General features: G+C 41.6%; 1 protein-coding gene across 14 annotated transcripts in view; it reads right to left on the bottom strand.

The window, feature by feature from the left end:
• ABLIM1 (actin binding LIM protein 1) overlaps positions 1-16,992 on the bottom strand; it is a 328,672-nt gene that overhangs the window by 116,908 nt on the left and 194,772 nt on the right. For all 14 annotated transcript variants that reach the window (XM_070780895.1, XM_070780899.1, XM_070780897.1 and 11 more), the window contains one exon: positions 13,692-13,801. In XM_070780895.1, the coding sequence (XP_070636996.1) occupies positions 13,692-13,801 (110 nt within the window). The remainder of the gene's footprint in view (positions 1-13,691; positions 13,802-16,992) is intronic.

The raw sequence follows: 16,992 nt of genomic DNA on the forward strand, positions 1-16,992 counted from the left end.
TGTAACACATTCAATAAAGATTTTTAAAAGGGCTCACATCAAAAAAAAAAAAAAAAAGGAATTCATTTTTAAAAGTACTTTTTCACTTCTGAAATTCTATACTGCATTGGCTGAAAAGTAATTCATGGGGTCATAAGAAAATACTGGTTGGGGCTGAGGGGCAGATTGGAACATTCATATTTATTTATATTCAAATACATGGGTACAGTGTACTTGCCATGGCTCTAAAAAATTTACATTGTCAAATTCACTAAGAACAAGGCAGAATTACTTTAAAACATTATGTGTTGCCTGAATATGTAACCTTGAACCAAACTTTGAACAGTCACCCATGACCTCGCTTAGGTCAGTTGCTTTCTTTGCTATCTTGATGGCCATGATGGAAACGTCACAAGCCAGAGCAGCCTCTGACCTCTATTTTAGGTGAAGGTTCTTGTTGTCTTGGGAAAACAATACTGCACAACAAACAAGTTTTCACGGGCCACAACAGCAGCACATTATCAGCCTCGTTGAGAAAGCTGTAAGCAGGCCCCGGAACAGCTATTTTCTGAGACCTCTATTATATAGTATTCGGCAATCAAACCCATCTTTCCTCCTTTTAAAGTGTATCTCAGGACTTCCTAGGTGGCGCTTCAGTTCAGCTCAGTTCAGTTCAGTCCAGTTGCTCAGTTGCGTCCGGCTCTTTGCAACCCCATGGACTGCAGCTCCCCAGGCCTCCCTGTCTATCACCAACTCCCAGAGTTTATTCAAACTTATGTCCACTAAGTCAGTGATGCCATCAAACTATCTCATCCTCTGTCGTCCCGTTCTCCTGCCTTCAATCTTTCCCAGCATCAGGGTCTTTTCAAATGAGTCAGTTCTTCACATCAGGTGGGCAAAGTATTGGAGTTTCAGCTTCAGCATCAGTCCTTCCAATGAATATTCAGGACTGATTTCTTTGAGGATGGACTGGTTGGATCTTCTTGCAGTCCAAGGTACACTCCAGAGTCTTCTCCAACACCACAGTTCAAAAGCATCAATTCTTCGGCTCTCAGCTTTCTTTATAGTCCAACTCTCACATCCATACGTGACTACTGGTAAAACCATAACTTTGACTAGATGGACCTTTGTTGGCAAAGTAATGTCTCTGCTTTTTAATATGCTGTCTAGGTTGGTCATAACTTTTCTTCCAAGGAGCAAGCGTCTTTTAATTTCATGGCTGCAGTCACCATCTGCAGTGATTTTGGAGCACCCCAAAATAAAGTCTCTCACTGTTTCTAATGTTTCCACATCTATTTGCCATGAAGTGATGGGACCAGATGTCATGATCTTAGTTTTATGAATGTTGAGTTTTAAGCCAACTTTTTCACTCTCTTCTTTCACTTTCAGTAAGAGGCTCTTTAGTTCTTCTTTGCTTTCTGCCATAAGGGGTGGTATCATCTCCATATCTGAGGTTATTCATATTTCTCCCAGCAATCTTGATTCCAGCTTGTGCTTCATCCAGTCCAGCCTATCTCTTGATGTACTCTGCATATAAGTTAAATAAGCAGGGTGACAGTATACAGCCTTGACGTATTCCTTTCCTGATTCGGAACCAGTCTGTTGTCTCATGTCCAGTTCTAACTGTTGCTTCTTGACCTGCATACAGATTTCTCAGGAGGCAGCTCAAGTAGTCTGGTATTCCCATCTCTTGAAGAATTTTCCACAATTTGTTGCGATCCACCCAAAGGCTTTGGCATAGTCAATAAAGCAGAAATAGATGTTTTTCTAGAACTCTCTTGCTTTTTCCATGATCCAGCGGATGTTTGCAATTTGCTCTCTGGCTCCTCTGCCTTTTCTAAATCCAGCTTGAACAGCTGGAAGTTCACATATTGCTGAAGCCTGGCTTGCAGAACGTTGAGCATTACTTTGCTAGTGTGTGAGATGAGTGCAATTGTGCAGTAGTTTGAGCATTCTTTGGCATTGCCTTTCTTTGGGATTGGAATGAAAACTGACCTTTTCTGGTCCTGTGGCCACTGCTGAGCTTTCCAAATTTGCTGGCATATTGAGTGCAGCACTTTCACAGCATCATCTTTTAGGATTTGAAATAGCTCAACTGGAATTCACCTCCACTAGCTTTGTTCATAGTGATGCTTCCTAAGGCCCGCTTGACTTCGCACTCCAGGATGTCTGGCTCTAGGTGAGTGATCACACCATAGTGACTATCTGGGTCATGAAGATCTTTTTTGTACAGTTCTTCTGTGTATTCTTGCCACCTCTTCTTACTATCTTCTGCTTCTGTTAGGTCCACACCATTTCTGTCCTTTATTGAGCCCATCTGTGCATGAAAAGTTCCCTTGGTATCCTAGGTGGCACTGGTGGAAACGAATCCACCTGCCTACGCAGGAGATACAAGAAAACACAGGTTTGATCCCTGGGTCAGAATACAAAAAGCCACATGTGTATGATTCCATTTATATGAAATGTCCATAATAGGTAAATAGAAATAGAAAGCAGATTGGTACTTCCTGGGGGGCGATGGCACCCCACTCCAGTACTCTTGCCTGGCAAATCCCATGGGCAGAGGAGCCTGGTAGGCTGCAGTCCATGGGGTCGCAAAGAGCTGGACATGACTGAGCGACTTCCCTTTCACTTTTCACGTTCATGCACTGGAGAAGGAAATGGCAACCCACTCCAGTGTTCTTGCCTGGAGAATCCCAGAGACAGGGGAGCCTGGTGGGCTGCCGTCTATGGGGTTACACAGAGTCGGACATGGCTGAAGTGACTTAGCAGCAGCAGCAGCTAGCAGAAGGGGTGAATATGGAGTAACTGTTTAATGGGTACAGAGTTTTCTTTTGGGGTGATGATAATGTTTTGGAACTATATAGAGGTGATGGCTGGACGATGTTGTGAATGTACTTATCATTTGCTTTGAAATGGTTAATTTTATGAATTTCAATTTAAAAAAATCTGTACCAACAAGTTTTGTCCTGCACTTAATTAAGCTGTAAACTTTAACCTGGTGAGGAGGTTTATGATAAATCTTTAACTGGCTATGGTCAGCCAGCATACTGGGCTCTTGCCAAAGAGGAAATCAATCATACTTGAGTTTTACGTCAGTGTCTCAGATCCAGTACTCATTAGCCAACATCAGCTCATTGACTCTATTCCAAAGATAGGAAGAAGAAAAGAAGGGGTAGAATGTCAGTTTCAGTCTTTTCATCATGTGACCAGTCACTTAATACACACACAACTGAGAGTCACACCAAGGGCAAACTGCAAGGAGGCTTCAGTCTGGAATGGGCCTTTTAGTTTTTAAATGTAACATTATGCTATTTTTGAGGTGCTTTTGTTTTAAATAGGTAGCACATACACATGATTAAGTTTTTTTCATACAATAAAAATAATTCCTTTCCTTCTGCATCTCCCAGCGACTCCTGCCTCTCTTCTGGAGAAAAGTACTAAGAGTAATTTCTCAATATCCTTCTGGGAACAGACTATAGGAATATACAACTATACCTATACACAACAATCCTTTGAAGAGCTAAATCATTACTGCTGCTGAAAAGTTAAACTGGGGAATAACCACTCTTCAATCATTAAAATTCTAGTTTTATTGATGAGCTGCCATTTATAAGATGTCTTATTACATAAAAGTCACATCTAATGAAATGAAAATAGCAAATAACACAATACCAGTAACTTTCCAACCCCTGAAACATTTTTCCTACCCATGTTCACTTTTTGTCCTGAGTTGACAAGTCAGGAACTTTTCTTTTCTTGCCACTGAGATAATCCAGGTTCTGGTTAAGTGAAAAAATAATGTCACTCTGGGATCTTTATGTCTGACTCCTTATTCTAAGAGATTTCAGCCTGAAAAATCTAACCATTAATGCTCCGTTTTGCAACATACCTTGTCCTTCTGCAATGAATCTCTGGCTACTATGTAAATGGCAAACTCTCAGTAATACAATCCACACCCAATAGAGCAATACTGGAACTTCCATGCCAGGTTAGCCTCTGTCCCTCGAGGCCATGGGCTGGCACCCTCAGCTCCCAGAGAGGTGAGGCCTGTCTCAACCTCACACTCAAAGTTGGGAAATAATCCCCTGACACTTCTACTTAAAAAAAAACAAACACATGATTCCTTCATCAGCCAAATTATCTAAAGCAATAACTCCTTTCCCTTTTATAAAATAAGAGGACACATTTGCAAACAAGATGAGAAGATGAATGTTTAATTCTGCCAATACCCCTTGCCCTCATGCACCCAAGCTGTACTATGTAATTTTTACAAAACCACAAGAGCCATGTCACCATCATCATTCAAGTAGCATGCAGAACTCAACATTCTGGACCTGGGAGCTGAGATTGACTGCCTCAAAGGCTCTCCTGGGATGGCAACAATTTACCCACTAAATGAACATTCATGTACTTGCTACATGCACACTGCTATTCATAGGGACAAAAGAAAAAAAACAAAATCAAACCAACAGTCCTTGTCATTAGGTAGCTCATAATCTGGCTGGAGAGATAAACGTACAAAGAACCAGTTAGGCTATACAGTAATAACCGCCTCAGTAGAAATGCACAGCACAGTTTTGACCAGAACACATGTGAGCTGGCCCTGTAGCCAGGGGCCTAAGCAAATTCAAAGCTTTCAGCCTTGTGTGTGAGACACTCAAAAGAACAAATGATTTTTGACAAAAATATACAGGAACAAAATGTTATGGGAAGAATTTATTAGAAATTATACATGTGCCTAAGCACTTAGAGCTAAATCCAGAAGCATGTCCACCAAAATGTTAATAGAGGTGATCTCACTGTGATGGGGTTTCAGGTGATTTTAATTTCCTTTTTTGTACTTTTCTGTAAATTTGTATTGTTTTACAATGAATATTTAAACCCATTCTAAAAGAGAAGATTGTTATTAGCTCTGTTCAGACATTAAGATGGCTTTGATTCAATTTCCAGAATATTTGTCTGGGGCTTTATGTGCTAGACCTTGTATAAAAGAGAAACACAGCAGGGTCCTTATCTTTAATGAGTTCATTATCTTGGTGGTGGAGGTGGGCACACATCTAAACAGTTAAAATGCGACAGACCACACATCAGTGTTTATTTCTTAACTGTGACAAACATATCATCCTAATGCATGATGCTGGCTGTGTAATGAAGAGTTTGGCTGGTGCCTGAAATACAACAGGTGCACAAAGAAATGTTCATTGAATAGATGAGTAACATCCATATCTTTCTTTGACATCATCTTTTCATTCATCTTTCTCATCTTTTCTCATAGCCACTGCCACAATCGATGGTCTCCTCAGCTCTGATCACTGAGGCCAAATCACTGATTTTGCATATCACCATTGCCATCAGTGGGGCTTCCCTAGTGGCTCAGCGGTAAAAAATCCACCTGCGATGCAGGAGGAGGCTTGGAGACATGGGTTTGATCCTTGGGTCAAGAAGATGCCCTGGAGAAGGAAATGGTAACCCACTCTGGTAAATTTGACTGGAAAATCCCATGGACAAAGGAGCCTGGCAGGCTACAGCCTATGGGGTCACAGAAGAGTTGGGAACGACTGAGTGACTAAGCAACAATTGCCATCACCACCTTAATCTTTCTGGAACATTGCTTTCCTCTGGTCATCCTCCAGGCTAAGCCAAGCTCCACATTGCCAAGCTCCTCAAGGCCTACAGAAGCCTAGTCCCCTCGTTCCAACTTTCCAACTTCTCTTCTCAGAAGGTGGAAGAACAAAGTCTTTGCCTGGGTCCCCCATGTGCTGTTTTAATAAGTAGCCTCCCCACATTAAGACTGTTCACCCCTGTAGTATCTTATTTAATTCTCATAACAACCCTTAAGAGTAACTATTATCCAATTTTCAGATGCAAACCTGAAGGTTCTGAGACAAACAGTAACTTGCCCATTGCTCCACGTCTAGGAGAAGGCAGGACCAGGAGTCAAAGCCAGGCTCTGGAATATAGAGGCCACATTCTAAACTGTTAGCTTATGCACTCTCTTTCCGTTCCTTTCCAATTCTAAATTATCTCCAAGCTCAAGTTCTAGTCTCATAACTTCCTTAAGGAACGATGGTCAACATCTGGATGAGCTTATTAGGTGTCATGCATCTTTTAAGTACTTTCACTTATATAAATCCCCACAACAACCCAATGAGAAAGGAACCATTATTGTTTCCCATTTTATAGACAAAGAAATGCAGGTAGAGATTGAGTTCTCAAGGTCACACAGCATTGTAGAACCGGGATAAACACTATCAATCTATCCAGAACCATACTCCTTAGCAGTGCCCTGCCAAGCCTCCTCTGCCATCCTACCATCCAGCAAGAAACTGTCTCAAGAGGGGGGCTGATCTGTTTTGGAGACTCTGCCATAAGACATATCACCATGAGCCAAAATCCAACAATCCATGGATTGTTTGTATGCATGTGTTCCTGCCTTCATTGGTTTTACATATTGGTAGAAAATATCAGATGAACAGAAAAGCCAGCCACCGTGAACACCAGAGTGAAAAAAAAAAAAGAGCACAGTCACAAAAAATTGAGACTGTCCTACACAAAAATTCATGTCATTGCCTAACTAGTAAGTTCTTGTTTTATAAATATTCAGTACTTTTATCTGTTCACTTATTTAATCGCACAAGGTAGGTCCCTATCGCCATCCCATTGTACAAATGAGAGCCTGAAGGATGGAGAGGTAAGGAGATGACTAGAGCCAGAGCGTGACCCAGGCAGTCAGACGCCAGCATCAGATCATCACCACTCCACCTACAGTCTCAGCAGACAAGCCCGCTCAACCCACAGATGCTTTTTTGAGAAAGAACATAGATAGAAGAAAAATTATAGTGCAACTATTAAAAGCTATTGCACCAAATAGAAAAGTGAAATAATTGAAAAATTCATCCTCCCCTTTGAAAACATGTGCGTGACTGTTTATCTGAAAAGATTTCTATTCAGTCCGAGTAGACCATTGCTCCAATACCTGTGGGAATTCCAACTGCAGTCGGAACAATGACAGCGCTGTACAGGGTGGGTGAAGGGGAGGAAGATGGCTTTGGATGTATATGTGCGTGGGTGTTCATCGCATCAATCTGCCAAACCCACACACAATCAGACACTAGTCAGACACCCTCTGAAATGGAAAGGGTGATTGTAGACAGCAACCCACTTCTGCTCGGATGCCTGAAATAGAACGGAGCTGTGCAAGAAGCAACATCCAAACCCAATTCCCTGCCCTCTAGATTGTCACACGTCGACTCTCCCTCACACGGCTCCATAACCCATGAGAACCTGTCCCTCAATTACTGGCAGATACAGGAAAATGGAGTGGAGTTAGGCTTTACAGGAATGTCAATAACCTTCTGGAAGAGTGTCATGCTCTCTGGACATACATTTCCATTTCTAAAGTATGAATCAGCTAGACATGGGCAACTGATTTTTTCCTTAATAGTAAAAGCAGTCTAACGAATGGTCATCATAACCCTGTGAGGCAATGTTTACTATTATCTCCATGATATATAATGTTTGTTGCTTATTGCATTAGATTGTACGAAGCAAAAGTTTTAACTAATTCAAGGGCAATCATCTTTCATTGCAGGTAGTGTGTGTCTAGGATTCACTTCCTGATGGTTTTCGTTCACCAAACCTCGCTACCCCAGGGAGTAGGGGAAGTGCACAGCCTTTGGGGGTGGACACTCAGGTGAATCCGCAGACAAGTCAGAGCATTGCGCCAAAGCTCAGCAACTCATCCTTGGAAGTCAGAGAGATACCACACTGTGAGATAAATATCAGGGATGGTAACCTGGCATCTGGAGCCTGGGTCCATATCCCAGCATCACCACTGTGTGATCTTGGGCAAATTATTTAACCTCTGAAGAAGCTGAAGTTGAATGGTTCTATGAAGACCTACAAGACCTTCTAGAACTAACACCCAAAAAAGATGTCCTTTTCATTATAGGGGACTGGAATGAAAAGTAGGAAGTCAAGAAATACCTGGAGTAACAGGCAAATTTGGCCTTGGAGTACAGAATGAAGCAGGGCAAAGGCTAATAGAGTTTTGCCAAGAGAACGTACTGGTCATAGCAAACACCCTCTTCCAACAACACAAGAGAAGACTCTACACGTGGACATCACCAGATGGTCAATAGTGAAATCAAATTGATTATATTCTTTACAGCCAAAGATGGAGAAGCTCTATACAGTCAGCAAAAACAAAAAAAAAAGACCAGGAGCTGACTATGGCTCAGATCATGAACTCCTTATTGCCAAATTCAGACTTAAATTGAAGAAAGTGGGGAAAACCATTAGACCATTCAGGTATGACCTAAATCAAATCCCTTACAATTATACAGTGGAAGTGAGAAATAGATCCAAGGGATTAGATCTGATACACAAGAGTGCCTAAAGAACTATCGACGGAGGCTCCTGACATGGTACAGGAGGCAGGGATCAAGACCATCCCCAAGAAAAAGCAATGCAAAAAGGCAAAATGGTTGTCTGAGGAGGCCTTACAAATAGCTGTGAAAAGAAGAGAAGTGAAAGGCAAAGGAGAAAAGGAAAGATATACCCATTTGAATGCAGAGTTCCAAAGAATAGTAAGGAGAGATAAGAAAGCCTTCCTCAGTGATCAACGCAAAGAAACAGAAGAACACAATAGAATGGGAAAGACTAGAGATCTCGTCAAGAAAATTAGAGATACCAAGGGAACACTTCATACAAAGATGGGCACAATAAAGGACAGAAATGGTAAGGACCAAACAGAAGCAGAAGATATCAAGAAGAGGTGGCAAGAATACACAGAAGAACTGTACAAAAAAGATCTTCACGACCAAGATAATCACGATGGTGTGATCACTCACCTAGAGCCAGACATCCTGGAGTGCGAAGTCGAGTGGGCCTTAGGAAGCATCACTACAAACAAAGCTAGTGGAGGTGATGGAATTCCAGTTGAGCTATTTCAAATCCTAAAAGATGATGCTGTAAAAGTGCTGCATTCAATATGTCAGCAAATTTGGAAAGCTCAGCCGTGGCCACAGGACTGGAAAAGGTCAGTTTCATTCCAATGCCAAAGAAAGCTCAAACTACTGCACAATTGCACCCACCTCACATGCTAGTAAAGTAATGCCCAAAATTCTCCAAGCCAGGCTTCAACAGTGTGTGAATCATGAACTTCCAGATGTTCAAGCTGGTTTTAGAAAAGGCAGAGGAACCAGAGATCAAATTGCCAACATCCCTTGGATCACTGAAAAAGTAAGAGAGTTCCAGAAAAACATCTATTTCTGCTTTATTGACTATGCCAAAGCCCTTGACTATGTGGATCACAACAAACTGTGGAAAATTCTGAAAGAGATGGGAATACCAGACCACCTGACCTGTCTCTTGAGAAACCTGTATGCAGGTCAGGAAGCAACAGTTAGAACTGGACATGAAACAACAGACTGGTTCCAAATCAGGAAAGGAGTATGTCAAGGCTGTATACTGTCACCGTGCTTATTTAACTTCTATGCAGAGCACATCATGAGAAATGCTGAGCTGGATAAAGCACAAGCTGAAATCAAGATTGCCAGGAGGCATATCAATAAACTCAGATATGCAGATGACACCACCCTTATGGCAGAAAGGGAAGAGGAACTAAAGAGCCTCTTGATGAAAGTGAAAGAAGAGAGTGAAAAAGTTGGCTTAAAACTCAAAATTCATAAAACTAAGATCATGGCATCTGGTCCCATCACTTCATGGGAAATAGATGGGGAAACAGTGGAAACAGTGAGAGATTTCATTTTGGGGAGCTCCCAAATCACTGCAGATGGTGACTGCAGCCATGAAATTAAAAGACGCTTGCTCCTTGGAAGAAAAGTTATGACCAACCTAGACAGCATATTAAAAAGCAGAGACAGTACTTTGCCAATAAAGGTCCGTCTAGTCCAAGCTATGGTTTTCCCAGTAGTCATGTATGGATGTGAGAGTTGGACCATAAAGAAGGCTGAACGCTGAAGAATTGATACTTTTGAACTGTAGTGTTGGAGAAGACTCTTGAGAGTCCCTTGGACAGCAAGGAGATCCAACCAGTCCATCCTAAAGGAAATCGGTCTTGAATATTCACTGGAAGGACTGATGCTGAAGCTGAAACTCCAATACTTTGCCCACCTGATGTGAAGAACTGACTCATTTGAAAAGACCCTGATGCTGGGAAAGATTGAAGGCAGGAGGAGAAAGGGACGACAGAGGATGAGATGGTTGGATGGCATCACTGACTCAATGGACATGAGTTTGAGTAAACTCTGGAAGTTGGTGATGGACAGGGAGGCCTGGCATGTCCACGGGGTTGCAAAGAGTCAGACACGACTGAGTGACTGAACTGAACTGTGGCCCTTGGTTTCTTCATCTGTGAAAAGGAGATAGTTAGTGCCAACCTTTAGGGTGGTCATGAGAATTAAATAAGTTCAAATTTGTAGACCAGCTACGCAATGCCTGATCACATGAGTACTATGTGAATGTTTGAAGAAGACAATAAAATAAATATAAAAGTGAGAAGAATTATTATAATGTGGAAGGAAGCACCAAGCAAGGTGCCCAAGATATCACAGGCATCCCACTGGGAGTTCTCCCTAAAGCAGAGCAATACAGACATGGCGGCCCCTGCACTTCTACAGAGTAAGCACAAATGGAGGCTGTTTTGTGCAAATTCTCATCACATTATTAACTTGTCTTCTGTTGATCACTCTACTTCTTCTCTCCCTTTCTCACTGTCTTTATCTCCTATTCAGTGATGATGGAAAACCAGCCACAGAATGTGAAATAAAATTTCAGTTCAGAAGTGCAAACATTTTTGAAAGAACATTTCAAAGGAAAAAGAAGACCTTGGCTTTCTAATTTCATCACCACTGTGAACATATCAAAGAAGGGTTTCTTCTTTTTTTGCTTTCCTTTAGGAAACTTTGCCAAGTTAAGAAATTAAAAAAAAAATAAGAATCAAAGTAAAATCAGGATAGTTTTAAAATACAGGGTATTTCTTAAAGAACTGTGAAGAACAGTGTACTGTAATTATGTTCCAATGAATTTTAGAAACTTGCTGAAAATTCCCTTGCTGTTGTATTTGTGTGCCCGTCTCTTTTGGGTATTTTGCATGTGTGTATCCATATATAAGAGTTCTCTTTTTGACAGACACTCACACCCACATGCTCCAGAAATGCTATTTGAGTACTTATCTAAATAGATGAGTACTTGTTAAAAATAAAAATGTTCTGACCAAAAGAGCAGCACAGAGAAAAGGGTTTCATCCATTGAGAGCAAAGGAGAAAAGTGAAAAAAAAATAGAATTTGGACCAATAATTTGTATGTATACAATAAATGTCAAATATAACATTACAAATGTAATGAATTTGAGTATGATACATTTTTACACTTAGAATTTTAATTGCTTTTTTATGTGCATGATGACTATTCATATACAAGAAAACATAGGTAAAGCAAAACCATGTTTAATAAAAATCAGAATAACCATTTTGGTGGAGTTATGATTAGAAATATGTTCCCAAAAATTACATGAAGGAAAAGGACCAAAAGCCTTCAAAAATATCTTGGTTCTATTTCTTAAACCGAACAAAGAGGAGTCTTGGATGAAACAAAGACAGCCCCAAGCCAGGAGTCAGGAGACCTGGCTCTAACAAGTTACCTATGATTGGGTCATTTGTGTGACTTTGGGCCCGAATTTCCTCACCTATCAAGAAATACAGCTGGACTAAAGGACTGCACAGAATCTGAGGACACAGTCATTCCTATTCTAAGCCTAGGGATATGATCCTGTTATAGTTGTCATCCGATCCTGGGACTCATGCAACCTTCTTTTTCTTTGCTTTTCTTTTTTTAATTTTTTTTTCCCCCAGTGTGGACCATTTTTAAAGCCTTTATTGAATTTGTTACAATATGGCTTGTTTTTATGTTTAGATTCTTGGCCAAGAGGCATGTGGAATCTTAGCCCCCTGACCAGGGATTGAACCTGCACCCCCTGCATTGGAAGGTTGAAGTGTTAACCACTGCACTGCCAGGAAGGTCCCAATCCTCTTTTCCTTAACTGTACTGAAGAATTCCTTCAATGTTTACAGTAACATACTTTCAAAGCAAGCCCTCTCAATCAAGGGGGTCGGAGTGCCTGTTCTCACCCCAGGTCACCTTCCCGATGACCTTCATAGGCAGAGTAGGTAAGAAGAGTGAAGGACCTGAGACTCTCTAGTGGTCTAGGATTGTGCTCTGTTTGGTAGCCCTTATCCTACCCAGGCTGCTGTTATTTAACAAGAGGGCAGATAAATCCACATGCTAAGGATCTGATCATGTGTATTGAATAAGATGCACTAATACATTTCTTTCTTTTTTCCCAATGGTCAAAATCCAATTTCTATGCAAATGCTTTTGGGTCATAACATTCTTATTTTTAACAGGTATAAATCTACTTTAACAGGAAGATTTGGAATCGCTGTTATAAATGACACAAAATTCCTCCAGAGCAGAAGAGGCTTATCTCATTCTTAGGTGCTGAGACTGGCAGGGCTTCAAGGCATGTGTTCTCCAAGGACAGGCACAACCCACAGAAACGGAGGCAAACCTCTAGTCCATGTCCTAATGCCCCAGGAAGGAGAGGGAAGGAGAGCTTGGTGCTCTGAGTTCAGAATCCCTCTCAGTTCATCTTGAAGTGACCCACTCAGTGTTATTTACTAGAAGAAATACTTCAATTGGCCACTGTTTTTATTTGGAGGGAAATTGGTTTTCTTTGGATTCCTATAGGTCAGACAAGCCCTTGTCATCAAAAATCACAAATCCCATGGGTATGGACAGCTTGTCCCCATATTTCTTCAGATCTATCCTTAGGTAACAAGAGAGGTTTCTCAGATTGCCCCATACAAACATAGACCCATTGCCCTGCTTTTTCTCCCTGTGTTAATCTTCTGTGCATATTAGATATATTTGTACTCTATTTATTGTCTATCTACCCCACTAAAAAATAAAAATAAAGATATTGAGTATGTTTTGTTCGCTCTATATCTCCAGTGTGAGCAACATGCATTGTAGGTGCTCAGAAAATTATCCATTTGATGAATAAATGTCAGAAACCCTCCAGGTGGGAGACTTCCCCAGCAGTCCAGTGGTTAAGACTCCGCCTTCCAATGCAGGGGGAGTGGGTTTGATCCCTGGTCAGGGGTGTGGCCAAAAAATAAAAAAATACATAACCAACAAGGACTTACTGTAAATAAATAAATAATTAATTAAAAAAGGAAAAAAAAATCCTCCAAGGGAATAAAGAATAGTTGAGGATAGTAAGGAATAATTTAAGAGTTAGCATAAACCACCACATTCACCCAAGGCACAGTGGGGATAACTTTTTAACACACAGCAATATCAGTCACATCATCACTAAATGCGCTCACAGTTTAACTCCATGCCCAGAGAGGGACACTTCTGATGTAACACATTATAATTCTTTTTCCTTCATTTACCATCAAAATGCACAGTTGAATGTCCAATTCTCTTTCTTTTCTTCTGAAAGAAGGGAGACACCTCTCTCTGCATTGCCTTTAGTGAAGGCTTCTTTTTTACAATGAAAATGCCTTACATAGGCCTACTCTTGACTCCGGCTACCAGAGTTTCTCAGAAGGGAAGGTACCTCCCTAAGCTGCCTTTGAGGAATGAAGGAATTCATGTCAACATGTGGCTGGGGCACTTACTGCCAGAGCAGGAGGCTTCTTTAGGGCTGGAAGACATCGGCTGTGCGCAGAGCTGGCAAAGGCAGTCTCTCCCATTGAACGTGACTCGGTCTCCGGGTGGAAACGGGCGCCTGGAAAGACATTGCCCTGAAGGTTATTGTGGCAATTTCATCCCTTTCCCTCACTCCTTCTGCTTTGCTGCCCTCCAGTGCCAACTCATTACTTGGAGGAGCACCAGCCAAAACGTCTGAAATGCAGTCTGAACCAAGCCGGCCAGCTGGATCCAGTCCAAACAAACAAACGCGCCTCATTTTAAGAGGAAAGAAGAATGCACAGCTTCTACAGGCAACCAGATAGTAAATGAAACCATTTACCTCCACTCCTTCGTGGAGGGACGTTCCGGCAGGTCACCTAGCAGGGCACACACAGTAAAATCTTCCACTTCCAAATTGAAATACTACCATGAAGAAATGTTTGACATGTCATGAATTCCTATTCAAGCTTAAGGTGCCTCCAAGAGAACTGGTCATACAGGGCAAACATTAATTCTTCACATTCCCTAGACCTAAATGAATACGATGCTGAATTAGACATTGTCGTGCAGTGGGCAAAATGAATACCTCACACTGCTAGGGACTCAGTCCCTTGTAAACCTGGATTAAATATGAAAATGCTGTAAGTATCTGTTTAAAAATTAGTATTCACTTCCTTTCAGAGAATATTTCCTTTCACATTAGTGAAAGCGCAAGTTGCTCAGTCTTGTCTGACTCTTTGTGACCCCATAGACTATACAGTCCATGGAATTCTCCAGGCCAGAATACTGGAGTGGGTAGCCTTTCCCTTCTCCAGGGGATCTTCCCAACCCAGGAATTGAACTGGGGTCTCCTGCATTGCAGGCGATTCTTTACCAACTGTGCTATCATATCTGTTTAAAAATTAGTATTTGCTTCCTTTCAGAGACTATTTCCTTTCACATTAGACATTCATCAATAAATAACAGCACATTTTTTTCAAAAACATTGCCTTCTGCAGGTATGTTATGTTTCTTCTCCTCCCAGCAGGCAGATAACTTAAAAAAAATAAGTTTAATTAATAGCCATATGACAGTTTCCATGCTGGCTCACCCGCCATTGGCCAATTTGCCAATGATCTTCAACATGAATTTTCATATGTGTGATTCTGTCAGTTAGGAAACTTAAAATTCATAAGCCAAACATCGCCACCCATCTGAGTCAGAAGCAAATTCAGGCTTCTGGACATGAATTTTATGTTCACAGGTACTTTAAGTTGCCCTTCATCACCTAACAGTTGGTGATTAATCGTCCTGCACACACAGGTTGTGAAACTGGGTTTAAAACAACTCCACAAATGTGCTTGGTGCCAGTCATCGAGGAGAGCTTTAAATCACACCCCCAAATTTTAGAAGTGCTGGGTTGAGGTGGTCTCCTTGTGCCATGTTATTTTCCATCGCTCAGATAAAGCCCAGAGAGGGTAAGTGACTTGCATGGATTGACCACCTAGGGAGAAACATGCCACAGGCAGGGGTGGGTGGTGCCCACCAACCCAGAACTTGCTCTCTCTTCAACAATCAAGGTCACACTCTGGTGGGTGCCAGCCAGCCTATCAATTCACACTCATCAGTTAAAGCCAAACAAACCTCCAGCCTCCTCTGTAACAAGGCCATCAGGAAGTGAAGGATCTGTTGATATAATAAGCATAGTTTCTTTGCCTCTGATCAGGGCCAGGGCCAGAAGGAGGCCAGCAAGGCACTCAGGATACAGCACTTAAGGAGGTCCCCACTCTCAGGAGGACCGCATGACCTGGGAGTGAGTACCCCGTTTAAAGTGTGTGCCCAGGTACCTCCCTGGCCTCACCCCTAGTCCAGACCCTGTGTCTGATTTAGGCTTATATTTCTAGACTTGAACCCCACACAGATCCACCATAGAACAAACCAGAGTCCAGTTCTCAACAAGGGGCAAGATGCTCTGAATTTTGAATTCTGTTATTTCATAAAGGATCCCTTTCATTTTCCTAAGTCCTCTGCCTACATGGGTTCACTTCCTTCTGTTATTTGCATGAATGTTTGTGATAAAAGAGAGTTGGATTTAGAGTCTGAACATGTGAGTTGAAATATTGGCTTTGTGATATGAAGGACTGGGAAAATCCCTTAGACTCTGGGTCTCAAAGTCACTCATAAGTAGGGATAGGAATTGCTGATTGACCTCACAGAATTGTTGAAAGGGTTAAATTAATTTCTACATGAATGCAATTTGTAAGTTGTAAAGGTGGCCTCCCAAGTAGGAAGAATTGGTGTCATTAGGCAGCACCAGCAGCTTAGACCATCAGTAGCAGGCACCTCTCTGTTGGCTCAAACCTCCAGAGACAGGGCTATAGCTGATGACTGTTTTACCAACCTGAAGCAATGATCTCTCAGGGCCAAGATCAGGAAGGCTCTTAGAGTTTACCTGGGCCAGGGCCTTCTAACCTTTTAAAAAAATTTTAATTGTAGGATAATTGCTCCATGATTTTGTGCTGGCTTCTGCCACACAATCACTCAAATTAGCCACAAGCATACATACATATGTCCCCTCCCTCTTGAACCTCCCCCAACCCGTGCCTCATCCCACCCCTCTAGGCTGTCACAGGGTATCCCTTGAGCTCCTTGTGTTAATACATAGAAACAGATATTTTTAAAAGACCCTTCCTAAGCTCCAACCTGGTGATCTGTGACAACCTAGAGGGGTGGGGTGAGCTGGAGTTGGGGAGTAGGAGGGAGGTTTAAGAGGGAGGGGATATATGTATACTTATGCTGGATTTGAGTTGCTGTATGACAGAAATCAATGTAACATTGTAAAGCAATTATCCTCCAATTAAGAAAGGAAAAAAAGAGACCCTCCCTTGGGGATTCCAGTGACCACCCAGGTTTGGGGAATCACTTTTATCTAATCCACAGCCTCTCATCTTACAGACAAGACAACTGCCATGGAAAAGTTAGCTTACAGAGGTCTCAAACCAGCTCAGAAAAGAGGACCAGAAACAGGGCTTCCTGAATGCCAGCCCAGAGTTCTCAACCAGACTGTGGGCGGCAGCTTGAATAGCGAGAGGTCAAAAGGAAACTTTGCTGTTGATTAAATACAGAAAAAATTCAGCTCATTAACCCAGAATTTTAAAATTATGACTTAAAAATACATAATTGAGAAATGACCTAATAGCTACAAAAAGTTACTAAAATAATTTGATTATGAATATTTCATCTAAATCTTATGATGATTCATCCAATGAGTATTATCCAGTTAATTAATTGTATAAAATCAAATTTACC

Source organism: Bos indicus, chromosome 26, assembly GCF_029378745.1.
Source record: "Bos indicus isolate NIAB-ARS_2022 breed Sahiwal x Tharparkar chromosome 26, NIAB-ARS_B.indTharparkar_mat_pri_1.0, whole genome shotgun sequence".
NCBI classification, from domain to species: domain Eukaryota; kingdom Metazoa; phylum Chordata; class Mammalia; order Artiodactyla; family Bovidae; genus Bos; species Bos indicus.